A 15,352-nucleotide genomic window follows, 5' to 3' on the forward strand; every position below is an offset into this window, starting at 1 on the left:
TTCGACTTGTAAGAAAAAATGAGAACTAACGTTATATATACTGACTACTTATCGCTAAACTTTCTTTATAAATGACGAATAAATAATATTTTATATGTTTGGATATCATTACGAAAAAAATGATAAGCAATTAAAACAAACATGTATGTAATATGTATATAATATTATATACATATACATTAAGAAAGCACATAGCTTGATATTTTTCTTACGCTTTTCACGCAACTAATGTGTTTCATAATTTTTAGAAATTTTACTTAATATATTTACATATATGTATATAAATTTTATCACGTACAAAAATATATATACGCACACGTTGATGATGATCGACAATTTTTTGTTTTTTTGTTTTTGCAGTTTCGATAAACGCGAAGTACTTTCACTTTGCCAACGCTTTCCCACAGTCCGCAACTTGATTACCTTGAATTTGGCCTCCACCTTACGTCTCAACAAACGTAAACTTTTCCACAATTTTACTCCACGACACTAAAGAATTCATTGCGATGTGATATTTACAAACCATATAATACACTTATGAGAAGTGTCAGAAATAACGCATAGAAATCAAACTCGAAAAATAGAGAAAAGGTGGAGTAAAAAACAACACGTGATTAAAGTAACGTGACTTCACTTCAGTCACGTGTCACGTGTCTTGAAAAACGCGATTAAAGCAAAATCGCGTGACAGAAAGAAGAGGAAAAACAACACGTGACTTTACTGTAATCACGTGTCTTTAAAAACGTAAAAAATTGATCGGTTTAATCATTCTTGAGATATTGATCCATGAAAATTTTTTCACTTCTCAATCGCATGAATTTCGCGTACAAGAGGAACGAGTGCCTCGCGCCGTTCGAGCGCGACTTCGTTGGCGCGAGGTACTACTGTGTTTCTTGATCAGTGCTATTCAATGCAAATGGAAAAAGAATTTGGGTTTCAAGATCAACTCAAAACAAAAGTATCAATCGATCTCCAAGACCGAGAAACCGGTTTGCGTGAAAGTAAAAGTAGATCTCTCGTTTAAGAATTACTTGCAACATCTCATTGTTTGAGTAAAAATTCATTTTTAAGCCGCAAATTTTAAAAACAAGAAGAACATTAATTTATTGTTTGTTGTTATATACAAGAGATTAAAAAAATTAATGTTATGTAAATATAAAAAAGGCGCGCTGAGATATTGAGCGATAATAAGTGTCTAACAAGTTCAAACTAATAAATTGTCGGCTTGGCAAGTTGGGCCTTTACTCGGCCAATTGCATGCGCTCGCACTTGAATCGAATGTCAGATGAATTGGACAATTAAAGATGTGGAGTGTGAACTTCTTCTTCCATTGATCCCAATGGCAAGCGTAAAACTTGTTACAGAGACTTGGGTGTCTGAAAAGACCTGGTCTGGCGCAATTGGTCGCACCGTCAATAATTTGATCAGGATCATCATCTTCTTCTTCTCTTCTTTCATCAGAAGTGCTCAGTGAAGTATTAATGTCTGTTAATTTCTTGCCAGTTCGAACATCAATCTGCAATCTAGAAGATTCTTCATCAGCTTTTCCGAATGTTCCAGTAGAAATATCGAAATATCTCGAACTAAGAGTCGTTGAAGGCACAGATAAATAAGACGACGATGGCAGTTTCGTTGAGCCCGTCGTGACGCTTGTCGTCTTAAGCGGACTAAGCTTATACGGCTGCGGCGATGAATGACCATAATCAGTAATATAATCGTTCTCTTTGGAACCACTGTCGTTCTCAAGATCGACGTAGATTTCAGACTCGTCGTAGTTGGCTAGATCCACTTTTCCTCTCGAAGAATCAATTAACTTTCTTATCGGACCTCGAAGAGTAGCAAAAGGATCAGCTTTGCACGTGCACTCCGCTCCGAGTTTGCCTAGAAGAAGTGGATGAAGATCGCTCCATTTGACGATAACTTTGCCCTTGCCTTCGGGAGACTTCGTGGTGACTTCATACGACAATATCGGACTGAAACTAGGTGTTGTAACGCCAAGAGTGCCGCCGGTTTTCACAGAAAACGAAGACTTCGAGGGTGACGATGATGACGAGGAGAAGGTCTTGGTTGAATCAAATCCTGAGCTTGTAAAGTCATCGTACACGCTCGGCGTGTATTTGACAGTGCCTCTGTCGTAATTAGTAATTAACTTGTCAATTTTGTCTCTCGTAATATCCAAGTTTATCGGAGAACCACCGCTTGGAGTGGTTTCTACGGAAGACGGGGATGTAAATCCTTGATCAGGATAATACACATCGGAAGGTCTGAACGTAGTAGGCAATATGACCGAAAAAGGACCTTCATGAACTGATGATGGTTTCTTGTACGTTACTCCGAGCTCTGGTTGCTGAGTCACCGCAGGTATGTCATACTTCGTGGTAGAAGTGGCCGTACCGGACTTACTCGGTTTTGCAGGAAGATATTCTGAGCTTATTGGACGTGAAGTAAAAGAAGTGTAGTCTTTCTGGCCGGTCGAAACCGTCGAGAAAACAGGACGTTGGGAAGGTACTTTTCCAACACCGATACTAGACGTGGCTATCGAACCAGTTTGCGAAATGTCAGTTTGTTGAATGAAGCGATCATCGGTCGATATTGATACCGGAATATTCGTGGAAACTACAGTTTTGTAATCGGTGTCAATAAGAGGCTTGACGGTCGATACGGTTGACGGGATGGCTGCTTCATAAAGGGTCGATTTATAAGTGTCTGGATATTTGGTGGTATAAATCGTAGGCGTGATCGTCGATATTGGTACGCGGCGGTCAGTTGACACAGTAGGTATCTTAAATCCGAACACATTATCCGATGATCCGTCGATTTTTCCAAATGGCGTTGGCGTCGTAACCGGTGAATAATCTCTAATCGGTGAAATCGACGATGAAGGGAATGTTACACCACTGGTTCCCAATTGAACAGTTGGCTTGGGATACGAATATCCAGAAGGAACTGATTGTGAGACGCTACCACCTGGCGCAACTGTTGAGGAATAACTGGTTGGTGTCAAAGTAGCGGATACACTGCCAGCAGCATTATTAATAGATGATGTCTTAGTATATCCAGCAACATTTCCTTCGAATGCTTTCTCACTGATATTTTCGGGATTGAAAGTAGGCCGACGATCACCTGTGCTTATAGAATAGCTGCCACCACCTCCGAGAATAGCAGTGGTTATACCTGTTCTAGTTGGACCGGTCTTCGTAAATCCACTTGGAGTAAAGACAGCCGATTTGGTCGGAGAATATCCTGACACTGCAGTAGCGACACGATCTGGAGCTAAAGTAGAACTAACAACACCTCCACCACCTTCTATCCTACCTCCAGGTACGATAATATCGGGAAGAGTTGCACTAGTTGGTCTATAGTCTGGAATATCTTTTTCCAAATACTTGTTGGTATCGTAAGCGACATTAAATGTAGCAGTGCTATGACCCTCATCGGTTTTATAATCTCGAAGATTCGTAGACAGTACTCCTCCACTCTGAATGTTGTTTGAAGTTACTGATCCTCCCGTAACAGTATTGATACCGCCAATACCGTGATAGGTTGATTGTGGACCAGTTGAACTCTTAATAATTCCTGGTTGAGTAGAATATCCTACAGATATTCCAGGAGCAGTTTGTCCAGAAATAATAACACCCGGGGTGATATCATGTTTCAAAACGGTGCCGGGTGTTGACGGACCTGTTAATGAAATTGCAGGCGTTGGTGTCCCATATGTTAATGTTCCTAAACTAGCTGATCCGCCATCTACAGTCTTCACTCCGTCTCCAGTAACATATCCAGATGTTCCGGAAGAAGTCACAACATAGCCGGGTTGAGTTCCTCCGGTTAAAACAGCACCTTGATTAACAGAAGGATTTGACACTGCTCCAGGAATGTTTCCGTGACTAAAAGCAGTTCCCGTATAAGAGTCGCCGGTAAAAATACCTTCTTGTATACTACTTCCAGTCAAAATTGTATTAGTAGTTCCTTTCTGAATATTGTAGCCAGTAGGGATTTCATTGCCAAAAATACTGATATTAAAATTAGGTCTCGCATTTGTTACGCTGATTCCACCTGCTCCAGTCGTTCCAGTATGATCTCTCACTCCAGTTCCAGGTAAGGGATAGATCGGTTCTCCATGTTGTATAAATACCGGAATTGTATATCCATCCTCATTGTTATATCTTATTCCTGTATTTGTTGTTCCCGAAGATGCTGTACTACCGCTTATAAAATGATCGCTGTCAGCAGTCGCACTACCACTATGACCTGAGATAGTGGAAATTCCTGAAGTTAATCCGTATTTTGAAGAGCCACTGATGAAATCAGTTCCCGTGACTCGATCTGAGCTTGTCGAACTGTGCAGTGTTGAATGTATTCCAGTGTTAGTTGACAAATTTACACCAAATCCAGTAGAACTACCTGCGCCCGCAGTTTTAGAATATCCTGCACCGCTTGTATCTCCATATACTTGCGTATTCGATCCTGTGTATTCTTTATTAATCGATCCGGTAAAATCAATACCGCCGATAGTTCCAGGATAAGAGTTAACTCCAAATGTTGCACCATGCGATGGCCGACGTTCGGTCGCTCCCGAGTAGACATTAGAAGTTGAATGACCGCCGACGTTAAATACGTCGGAACCTTTGTATAAACTCGAATCAGAATACTTAGGAGTAGATCCTGCGTAGACACCGACAGATGATCCGGACTGTCCTGTAGATCCGAAATAGTTTGTTCCTGGTTTTAAATGACTAGCCGTATCTACTATTGAATTAGTTACACCGACGCTTCCTGTGTATCCTGTGTATCCTCCTCCAGGACTAGAATAATCCGATACAGGTGCCCCTGAATAAGTTACGTGTTCGCCCAAGAAATGATGACTTCCGTTAGTACTTCCGGAATAGTCTTGAACCGTTGATCCAGAGAAACCCGTAACAATTCCTCCCAGTGATCCAGTGTTTGCATATCCTGTGCCAATTTGATGAGTGGATATAGTATGTCCACTGTTAACTTTGTCACTCGATGTTGAATATCTCGTGTTACTTTGTCCTCCACTGATTATACTAGGAGATACCGAACCAATGTCAGATGATCCGTAGTATGTCGGTATAGAGGATCCTCTGTATCCAGATGATTGAGTATAATCAACACTAGCTTGACCATGAGATAATCCTACAGAATCTGAAGTGCCAGTGTGTCCACCGATGTGTCCTGCGGTGGATCCGAAGTAATTTACTCCATGGATACCGGTATTGGTAGTTTTAGAATAGTCTACGTTGGAGTAATCAGTTCCACCTGTGACAGAATATTCCGGTAGACTACCAGTTACGTAACTACCGCCACCGAATCCGGGAGAAGTGCCTGCTGAATGTCCTCTGTAATCGTATTCTGTTCTAGTGTAAGCCGATCCGGACTCTGAGCAAGCTGGAACCAACCAGGGCCATTCGCATACTAATTTTTGCTCATCAAAAACCAAACCGTACGGACAGCGAAATTCAAACGCCATTAATTCCGGTCCACCTGTTGAAGATAATTATATCTTGTTATAAAAATTTCTCTCTTCGTTTTATTTATTAAAGAAAAACTTAGAGATAATTACATGAGTGGCTAGAATGATAAGAATAATGTTTAATAAATTTCTTTAATTATAATATTTTCTTTAATTATGCAATTTCGAACAATATGTATTTCATGACGTATTAATTATGACATACCTAAATCCATGCAAGAAAAGAACCATCGGCAGTTTTGTGGATCCGCATAGTAACCAGATTTAGAACATTCGAATCTCTTTGGAGCAACGGGAGCAATCTCGCTGCTACCAGGACACGGTGAACCTTGAGGCAAAGAGCCAGGCCAAACACAAACTTCTGTGCGCTCGTCAAACGACAAGCCGGCCGGACAATCGAATTCGAAAACGGAATAATTTTCCACCTCTTGATTAAACTTCACGCAACGATAGAATCTACGAACGATTAAATACATAGTGACATCGATATTCGTTCTTATATTTATATTCTGATTTCTAAATATATTTTAATGACGATAAATAATTTATATTACTATTATCAATACCTATTACAACTCTTAGGATGAACAAAGTAGCCTTGTCTCCTACAAACAAACTCGGTTTGTGTGCTCTCGCGTACAGCTCGGATATGCCCCTGCGTATCTACTACACGAACAACACGAAAGCTAGACGTTGTCGCTTGATTCGGATACGAAAACTGAGTTTGCTGAAATGTCGAACAAATTATTTTGCAAAAGTACGAAATATTCTGACACAAAAAAAAAGACTAACTTTACGTACATGAAGTTCATCTTCCAGCGCACTGAGCACAGCTTGCCTCGTTTTTCTGTTGAACTCCGTGAAGGAATGAAAAATTTCTTGCGTGAGCGGAGTTTCGCATTCGGTCTTCGTATCGTTTTCTATATGTCGCACTCCCAATCCTGCCAAATCCCGCAACAACACATATTTTCCCTAAAATTAAGTTTTTGTCAGAAAAACAACATTTTTTTTGAAAATTAAATTAAACAAATATTGAATATAATATAATCTAAGTGCGACATATCATTAAATTTTTACGTGCAAATATTTAACTTTTTACAAACCTTTATTCCAACTGAAATTTTATCCTCGAAAGCAATCCATGTTTTGTTTTGAAATGTGTATGGTGCCGTAAGATCTTCATCTCGTTCAACGGTCCAGTTTCCGTTTTTCAAAGTTTTACAAAGCTACGATAGAGATTGATTAGTTCGAAAATAATTTAATTAAAATTTAGTTAAATTATTATTAAATAATAGTAATTCTCAACAAATTTACTCATTTTTCTTAATGTTAATTATATAATGTTGAAATGATAAAAAAAAAAAGAAAAAAAGCATATTGTTATATCACACCTGTTTACGATCGATCGGTACAGGCTCTTTTTCCGAAGTTTCCGATCTAGGAGCGTTTTCGTCTTTGTATTTCAAAGCAAATTTGTATGCATTGGCCGGTAAAGTCATTAAAATCTTCTGCTTAGGTACTCCCAATCCACTTATCAGGTCTATCAAACTGTCTGGGTTGAGCATATCGAACAGTCCCATCAAACGCGAAGGGTGAAAGGTGACAAAAGCACTGTCTTCGTCTGTCATGTAGTCCGTTGGCAGCGTAAATATATCAATATACCTGATAAAGAGAAATCCAGAAGGTATAAATATTTGTGACAAAACTATATATGTATATAGTGCGTATAAAAATTAAACAAGATATTACAAAGATCTTACTTTACAAGTTTTTTAAGGTCAAACTGTTTGGCTATGTCTCCTGATTTAGTAGGCAATGATAGGAAAATCCTCTTGTCGTAAGACTTTCGGATCATTTCGTCTTTCAAACTTTTTACAAAATTATAAAGACGTTCCTTAGAACCCGCCGTTATATTCATCTCCACACCGTCTACCTAAAAAAAATAGATAACTTTTTTTTGGTAACATTGCTCGCATACTTATACATGATGTAACATCACTATTTAAATCAGAATTTACTTCCAGTTCCAATTATATCACGTTCGACCTTCGAATTATTCAATTTTTTAAACATAAATAAAATAAATCAAAATAAATAAAACTAGCAGATACCGAACCTCTTTTATGACAGCAAGAATCCGAGCGAGAGCTTCTTGTCGTATCATCGCGGAACTTACGAGTGTTTTTGCGGGATCAAATATAGAAATTATAAACTGGAGGGAAGGATGCATCTCTTTCAAGGATTTCCGCAAATCAGTAATGTCTAAAACAATATCATTTGTTATTAATATATATATTTCATTGTATATATATATATATATATATATATATATATACTTCTACTATACTCGTAATTTATACTTACCGGAAATAGAGAGATTTCGCACATCATGATTTTGATGCACCAAAGTGGTGCAGCTGCATACGGAGTCAGCTAGCAACTGCACGTTGAAGGTGGAAGTGTAACAGAAAATTTCTCTGATAGGTGACGTTTTCCTTTTCGGACATTCTGCAAATATTGAAACAAATGTTTGTGTTTCGTTATGGAAAGAACGCGTCTCTACGTGAAGACGCGCACGTTCGTTGTGGAAATTTCAACGGTTGACATCATCGACCGATCGCAAGTGCGCCATGTGATTGTTACTATACTAGTCGTTTGCATAGTCACGCAAACTCGTTGTTTATTCTCTTTAAAAGAAAGAAGCGCGCGCGAAGGATTGAGAGAAGGATCAGAAGCGGCTTTTATATTGCCACAATCGCCGGTCCCGGATACATTAACTTACCAACTATTTGCAATTATCGCGCGAATAATTGAGCGTAACGTTGCATAAAATAGCGTGACGCTCGTAAAGTTTTTTCATATATTATAAACACTGCTTCTGAGATGGAGATATTCGAAATGTCACTTAGCGAGTTCAACTGAACATTAATGTAATGTGAGTATAAAAATTATATATTTGTGAAAATAAAAATGAAGCTGAACAGATCTGTGTGTTAAACGATAAAGTTTTCTAATGATGTACTAAAATCTTGTTTTATCATTAATTTATGTTTGAAGCTTCAACGCAGCTTCAACGCAGATTTCTCTTATAATCTTAGCAAGATACGAATTAAATATGATCGAATATATACTTTTAAAAAAATAAATAAATAAATAATTTACACGCAATTGACGACATAAATAGCATCATCCTTGTAAGGATGATTGCTTCAGTTGCACGTGGCATAATTCGACCTTAAAGAACGTAGTGTATCCGATACATGTATAATGTAATCGGTAGAAGATCGCTTTACGCATCGCACGCCGATGTGTGCTATTTAACCCTTAATAAGGTATGTATGTCTCTCTTACAGATACCAGTTACAAGAGCTATAATTTCGCTTTCAAGTTCTCGGTTTCTTTTGCACGAAATAATTAATTAAGAATGAACGAATTAATAATATGTTAATGCACAATAATTTTGCTATAATTGTTTTATAATTTCGTTCTGCTTTCTTTTTATATAAGATTTCGTTAAAAAATAAATTTAATTTAAATTTATAACAGAGAGACTTAATATGAGCAATCAAAAAAACGTCATAAAATATTGTATATCTCTACAATATACTAACGGATTTTTTTAATTAACGAAGTCACACTTAGAAAAACACTCTTTTATTAATTCTTACTTACTCGTCGTTATTCCGAGCGCTGTAAGCGCGAATAACACTAGAAGAATTTTTCGGCCCCACATATTGCGCGCTTCTCACCCCCTGATTAAACAAACACTAAAATTGCGGTAAACCACAGTCAAATTTTGAGGACCGAAATGAAATCACATTTGAACTGTTGAGCATTGCATCGAGAATTAATCTGCATGAGTTAATCGGGTTTTCCTTTCTCAGATTTTTTCACCCTCTCTGTTTCTCTCTCTTCATCGAGTGAAGGAGACTTCAAGATCTTTCGAGTTCGAGCGCGCGTTTTGTACTGAAGTTTCAGAAGACGTGTGCTGTCTTAGTAAACCTTGCCGATCTTAACCGGATGGTAGTGAGGACCAAAGATCGAAAGGGAAGGTACCTCGAGAGAGCACGAGCGGAGGAGAAGCGAAAAAAGAGGGAGTGACACCGGAGGCCATCGGGATCGATGGATCGCTTGATCGCGAGTGCACGCACTGCCCCAGATCGGGGCAACTTGGTGTATGATCCACACGAAGACAGAGCAGAGTAGATCTTTCTGACAACTTGAGTGACTAAGTTGTTGAATATCAGAAATGAGTCACGCTAATGACGATTGGCCGTTCAATCACTGTCAGAATAAATCAGAAATAAATTTTTACATTAAAATATGTTTTTTTTTTTTCAATTGCAATTTATGTAAGTTTACGTAACAAAAAAACGGGATTTCTCTCTCGATGATCGAATACTTCGAGTTGCTTCCGAGATTGCGATCTCGATAAAAAAAAAAAAAAAAAAAAAAAAAAACGTTTTGAAAAATTCGAGCATCAAAAGATCTCGGATGCATCTGCGATGCATCTGAAATGTCGCGCCGTGCGTGTTTATTATGTCGAACTATGTACTGCTGTATAACTCCCTATGCAACTTGAGTTTACTCGCTTATGCAGCATATCCGCGGACTTGGCATCCGCGTTGCAATATTAATCATTGACGTATGCTAATCGATGATGAGACCCTCTTTAACTCTTCGACGATTACATCACTGAATCTATTTTTTTTTTTTTTTTTTTTTTACACTCCATCGGAAACACGTCAATTTCGATGAACTTTTGTCATCATAGCGGCATTTGTTTCTTTGAAGAGAAAAACAAACAAAATCTAACCATAGAAGCTCTTTCGTAAACGAATTTTTATACCGCAAGGTGTCTTTTTTAAACTCTTTATATTAACATATATGTAAATGTAAATAAAAAACATTTACGACGACCTACATCGAATTTTGCTGTAACGTTGCACGTTTCCAGCGAAATCGCAATTTGTCTTTGTCATCGCCGTTTGATCGTGAGAAACTTTGTAGCAAAGGCGACAGTTGAATGCCTGAAATTGTTCAACTCGAAGCGTGCGTGCTGACCAACCAAAAGAACTGCCGAATGAATCAACAGTAAGTTCGATCTGTCGATGTGCCAACTCTGCGGCAATTTCTATACGTTGCGTCACGTTTGTCAGCGAATAAAACGATCATTTTATTGTTACAATAAAAAATAATAAATTGTCTTAATTCAAAGAACGCACTCGCGCGATGTAACGCGCTGCCGCTTTTTAATACTTTCATTGATTATCTAAATTTATGATCGCATTTTTCTCACATTTATTCCTCTTCGTAGTATTCGTAATTTTAGCTCGAGTAATTTGCAACGAGAGGTTTACGTAATCAGAAAAGCACACGCGGAAATCTTGACTTTACATGTGAATAATTTAAAAGTTATTTATAACTTATATTCTCTCGATCAACTTAATATTCTTAGCTAAAAACCCGTAAGTTATATTGTTCAAGGAAGAACGAAGTGACAATTAGCGAGGACGCTTCGCTTTACTTTGGATGCTGCGGGCGATCTGGTGCAATTGCGTGCGATGGTCTCGCACATTTCTGCAGCGAAACGACGATGTGAGGGAAAGGATCCTGTTAGAAAATTACAGCACTCGTAAAAACAAAAGCAGCCGCCACTCGAAAAGGAAACAATTGCGTTCTAGTAAGGCGTGCCAAGTCTTTTTACAATCGAGCGCTGACAACTGCGGAATGACGCGCGTATGGTATCCTAGAATTCAGCATGACGCGCGTTGCATTGTAGACGTGGAGTAACGAATTCAAAAATTATGCATGTCATCTTGTACATTTAACTTTGTTTTTTGTTGTATATCAAAGCTGTAGCATTTGTGAAACGATCCGATTCAGTTCGCACATTTAAGTCAGTAAATTTGGCCGAAAGAGACCGGTCCGGAAAAATCCGAAAGTGTGGATTCGAGAACTCGGGACCTTCCTGCTCGTAGCACTTAGGCTGCGAGAGAATACCGGGCCAATCTAATTTAGTTTTTTGAATCATACGTTAACGCACTGCATTTTCATAGAATGCAGACTTTGCGATCGCCATATTATTTTTAACCATCTCACATCAAATCTATTGAAATACAGATATAGTTTTTTACAAATTTTAAAATTATTTCACACATACAAGAAATTTTTTTTAATCAAGAGGTAATTATTAAAAACCGGTTTATCAGTCATAGGACATCTGGTTTTTTTTTCCAGTCTACTAATAAGGACAAAATTGGAACGCACAATCGAGTCACACAATTCGTGAGAAAAACTCGTAATGACACAAATACGTCGAGGTCTTCTTTTTGTTCACCGACACAAACCAAAATTCTTTGAGGAAACAATTAGATATAAGCCAACATGCAAGGAATTAAGGTTTATATAATCGTAATTAAATGAGCATTAAGATCTAAAAATAAGTTTTTATTCTAAAATTACGAAGGACACTTTTAAGAAAACGCAAACATGTTTCATTAAACAAATTATTACAAATACTAAAAAATATTGTAATTGCATATTTATTTTTTTAATAAAATTTCAGCATATATTTGTAATTACCAAGCGAGGCCAAAGTATTGTAATCCGAATTTTTCGCATCTAAATCGAAATCTTCTCTTCCAAACTTAAACTTAAAAAAAAGATGAATTTATTATTCATGCTACAAATAAATAACTGTTATCTTTGGAAAGAAAAAGAGAGAAGAAAAATGATCGCGACGACATGTTTTACGGTAGCAATATGTCATTGTCTTCTTTTACGTAAGTATCTTTATGGCGTTTTACGGTAAAGCCTGCGGGCGTAACCGCGAGCGTGTTTCTTTACCGCGACAAGTGATCCGCTATCGACTTCGATCGATCATTTTGCAATTATATCGCACTGTCGTGCAACAGTAAATAAGCTCTTCACTTCGGTATAGGATCTCGTTAATTAACGATATTACATGACAGTTTTCGATAAAAAAAAAAACTATGTACATAACACCGTTAATTTACAGAAAATCTGCGAAGTCTCTCTAATGACGATAAATTTCTTCAGCCTCGACTTCTACGATCCGGAAATCAATCAAGACAGAGAAATTTCAGTCTCCGTTACAACTAATTTTTATCTATACGTTGCAAATAATCGCAACGACGACAATTTTGTTAGTCGACCTTCGAGAACACCGTTACTCAAAACAATTTCCCATCCATCGAAAAAAAAAATCGTCGTACATCTCGTTTTCCGGACAAGCGCACTTTCACGGATTTATTTCATGCACGTAACGCAACCTTTTCCGATCCTCCTCTTCATTAAAAGGATACGCTAACCGTCCGAGAAAAATTACGAGACAAATCATCGTAATCAAGTGCTTAATAGAATTCCATACAAGCAATTATCGCGTTGTAATATGCATAATACGAATGTGCATGGAACGCGGTAAATTATCTGTTGCCGCGAGGATTCCTGCCACGCGACGTCATTGAAGGCGTCTTCGATGCGCGTCTCGCACCCCGGTGTTGCGCGCTTCGCGTTATTTTATATATATCCAGAAATACACGCGACAGCTCCGTAGCTCAAATAATTGTCTTCAAGTAATTGAAAGATTGTACGAGAGTGTGCGGAGATTACAGACCCTTTGCTCTTTTTTACGGAGCACACATGCGGTCCACGCACGCGTCCGCTTTCTCCAGAATTACGTCACTCCGCGGAACACCCCGTTTCTTATTCGTCCGGTTACAGACAAGACCAGACACACCTGTTTTCGGTCCAAGTTGGCGAATTCGCCGAAAGTCTCTTTCTGTGTCCGGCTTCTTCGTGTCATGTCGTTTGAAATATCGCGCTGCAAGTTGTCGATGACACGCACCACTACGTCAATAGCTGAACATTTCTTTTCGCAATCGGCGTTATTAAAGATTCAAACGTAACGAAAGATATTAACCCCGTTGATTAGATTTTCAAGTGAAGATTTAATCGAAACAAATTACTATTACCCGTATAATCGTTTTCTATATCAAATCGTCATTTGAAAAAAAAAAAAAGTCATAAACCAGCGAACGAGGCTACGTGTTCGACAGTTTGTATGTAGCCTTTTCCTTTCGCACACGTCAGGTCGATTTATATGGGTTCGATTTTTCGGCCGATATTGAAACGCAAAGTGCCCCGGGCGACATATCGACATGATTACGTCGGAACGCCTAAAGGAAATCGCCGGGCTATGGAAACTACGCTCGTTTTTACGCTTACCAGTTTGTTAGCAATGAAAACTACTAGTTTGAAAGAAATTAATTCTAGGAAGTCGAAAACTCTAGATTTTATTAAGTCGTTTTTAAGCCGAGCTTTCTGCGTTAAACAAAATTAGTTGTCGACGATATTTGTAAAGTGTGAAATCCGACGTTTTTTTTTCAGAAGAAAATTTATTTATTTGAGGAAAAATTCTGTGGAAAGAGAACTATATTGAAAAAAAAAAAACAATTGCTTGTAAATAGGAAGACAATATCAATTTGGAAAATTTGAAGATTAACGGACTCGTGAAGGATATAAAGAGAATAAATACGTTAAGAGACGTGGGTGTAACATTCGATAAACGCAGCCTCGGGGAAATTGGAGCAAACTATTACACTTTCGCCATCACAGCTCGAGGCGCGTCGTCGGTTGGTCCAATTGGATCCAAGTTAGGTTACGCGGAACATAATTTTTTTTTCTCTCGGGAAAGTAGACACATCCTGTCTGTTCTCGCTTCCTTTTAAGACGAACGCTGACACATCCGCGTATCCTTAGACAGTCTAAATTTTTTTCTTCTTAAACACAATGTGTGACATATAATTTTCGCCATTATCTGCAATCTGATTTTGTCAGAGCGTTCACTTCAAGATTTCAACTAGACCATCCGCTCTCCCGAGGTTCTTTCTCTTTCGACAATTGTTGTTACAGTTTGTTGTCGTGCTTACGTCGCACGACAACGATATTACATATAATCCGATGAATAATGTCGCCGACCTTCTCAAGTGATTTACTTTGTAAGAACCCATTCTGCACGAACCTCGTCCCGGCACCTTTAAAGGAAGCTGAAAATAAATCCATTCGTTCCGATACGTCGCTAATTGACGTAAACGAATTGTTAGTAAGCGCCGGCGATAAGCGAGTTTGGCAAAAGTAGTGTCGAAATTTGCCCAGTTCCACCTACAAGGGATTAATTGTGTCAAGGACCTATCGGATCCCACACAATGGATCCTTTTTTCGCCTCAAGTAAAATTCTTTCGGCTCGATGATGAAGGTTTTTGTTCAACGCTTTGACTACGAAACGTTACGACTGCTCTTGTCAATTGTATTGCAATATTTTTTAAATAAACAAACTACGATTAATTAACTAATTGTGACCAACAATTGTATATTTAAAATAATGTTTTATTGTAATCCAAATTTTTTTCGTAAAACTCTCATTGTTTGATCTTTACATCAGATTTGAACAATTAAAATAGTAAAATAATATGAAAAAAATATAACAATAAGCAAACTAATATACTTATGTTTAATTTTAAACAAATAAAACATTGATATATTAAAAAAATGTTTTTTACTTAATATTCTAATAATAATTCTAGAAATAAAATGACCACATTTATCAATAAAAAGTAAAATAGAGAGAGAGAGAGAGCTACAAAAGATATTTTCTCGTCGTTTCTTTACTATCGATTGCTGGTATTCAAACTGATGTGAGAGCAGCAGAAAGTTTTCACAATGATTTTTTTTTTTACAAAAGATACACTTTAAAAATACGCACGTACACAAAAATTCAAATAAAAATACATGTGCACATGTATCTTTATTTTTTATTCTCAACTGACGCGATTT

General features: G+C 37.8%; 1 protein-coding gene across 1 annotated transcript; it reads right to left on the reverse strand.

Moving 5' to 3' along the window:
- Positions 1-4: 4 nt before the first annotated feature.
- Positions 5-9,640, reverse strand: LOC109852439 (mucin-19-like). The gene is made up of 10 exons (XM_020423608.1): positions 9,167-9,640; positions 7,859-8,002; positions 7,611-7,756; positions 7,255-7,427; positions 6,886-7,156; positions 6,598-6,720; positions 6,296-6,466; positions 6,061-6,221; positions 5,700-5,950; positions 5-5,505 (listed from the first exon to the last, which is right to left on the reverse strand). The coding sequence occupies exons 1-10, from the start codon at positions 9,225-9,227 to the stop codon at positions 1,205-1,207; spliced, it is 5,802 nt and encodes a 1,933-aa protein (XP_020279197.1). The 5' UTR covers positions 9,228-9,640; the 3' UTR covers positions 5-1,204.
- Positions 9,641-15,352: the final 5,712 nt, after the last annotated feature.

The sequence above is a fragment of the Pseudomyrmex gracilis genome, unplaced genomic scaffold (genome assembly GCF_002006095.1).
Source record: "Pseudomyrmex gracilis isolate BER0280 unplaced genomic scaffold, ASM200609v1 scaffold_1, whole genome shotgun sequence".
Classification (NCBI taxonomy): domain Eukaryota; kingdom Metazoa; phylum Arthropoda; class Insecta; order Hymenoptera; family Formicidae; genus Pseudomyrmex; species Pseudomyrmex gracilis.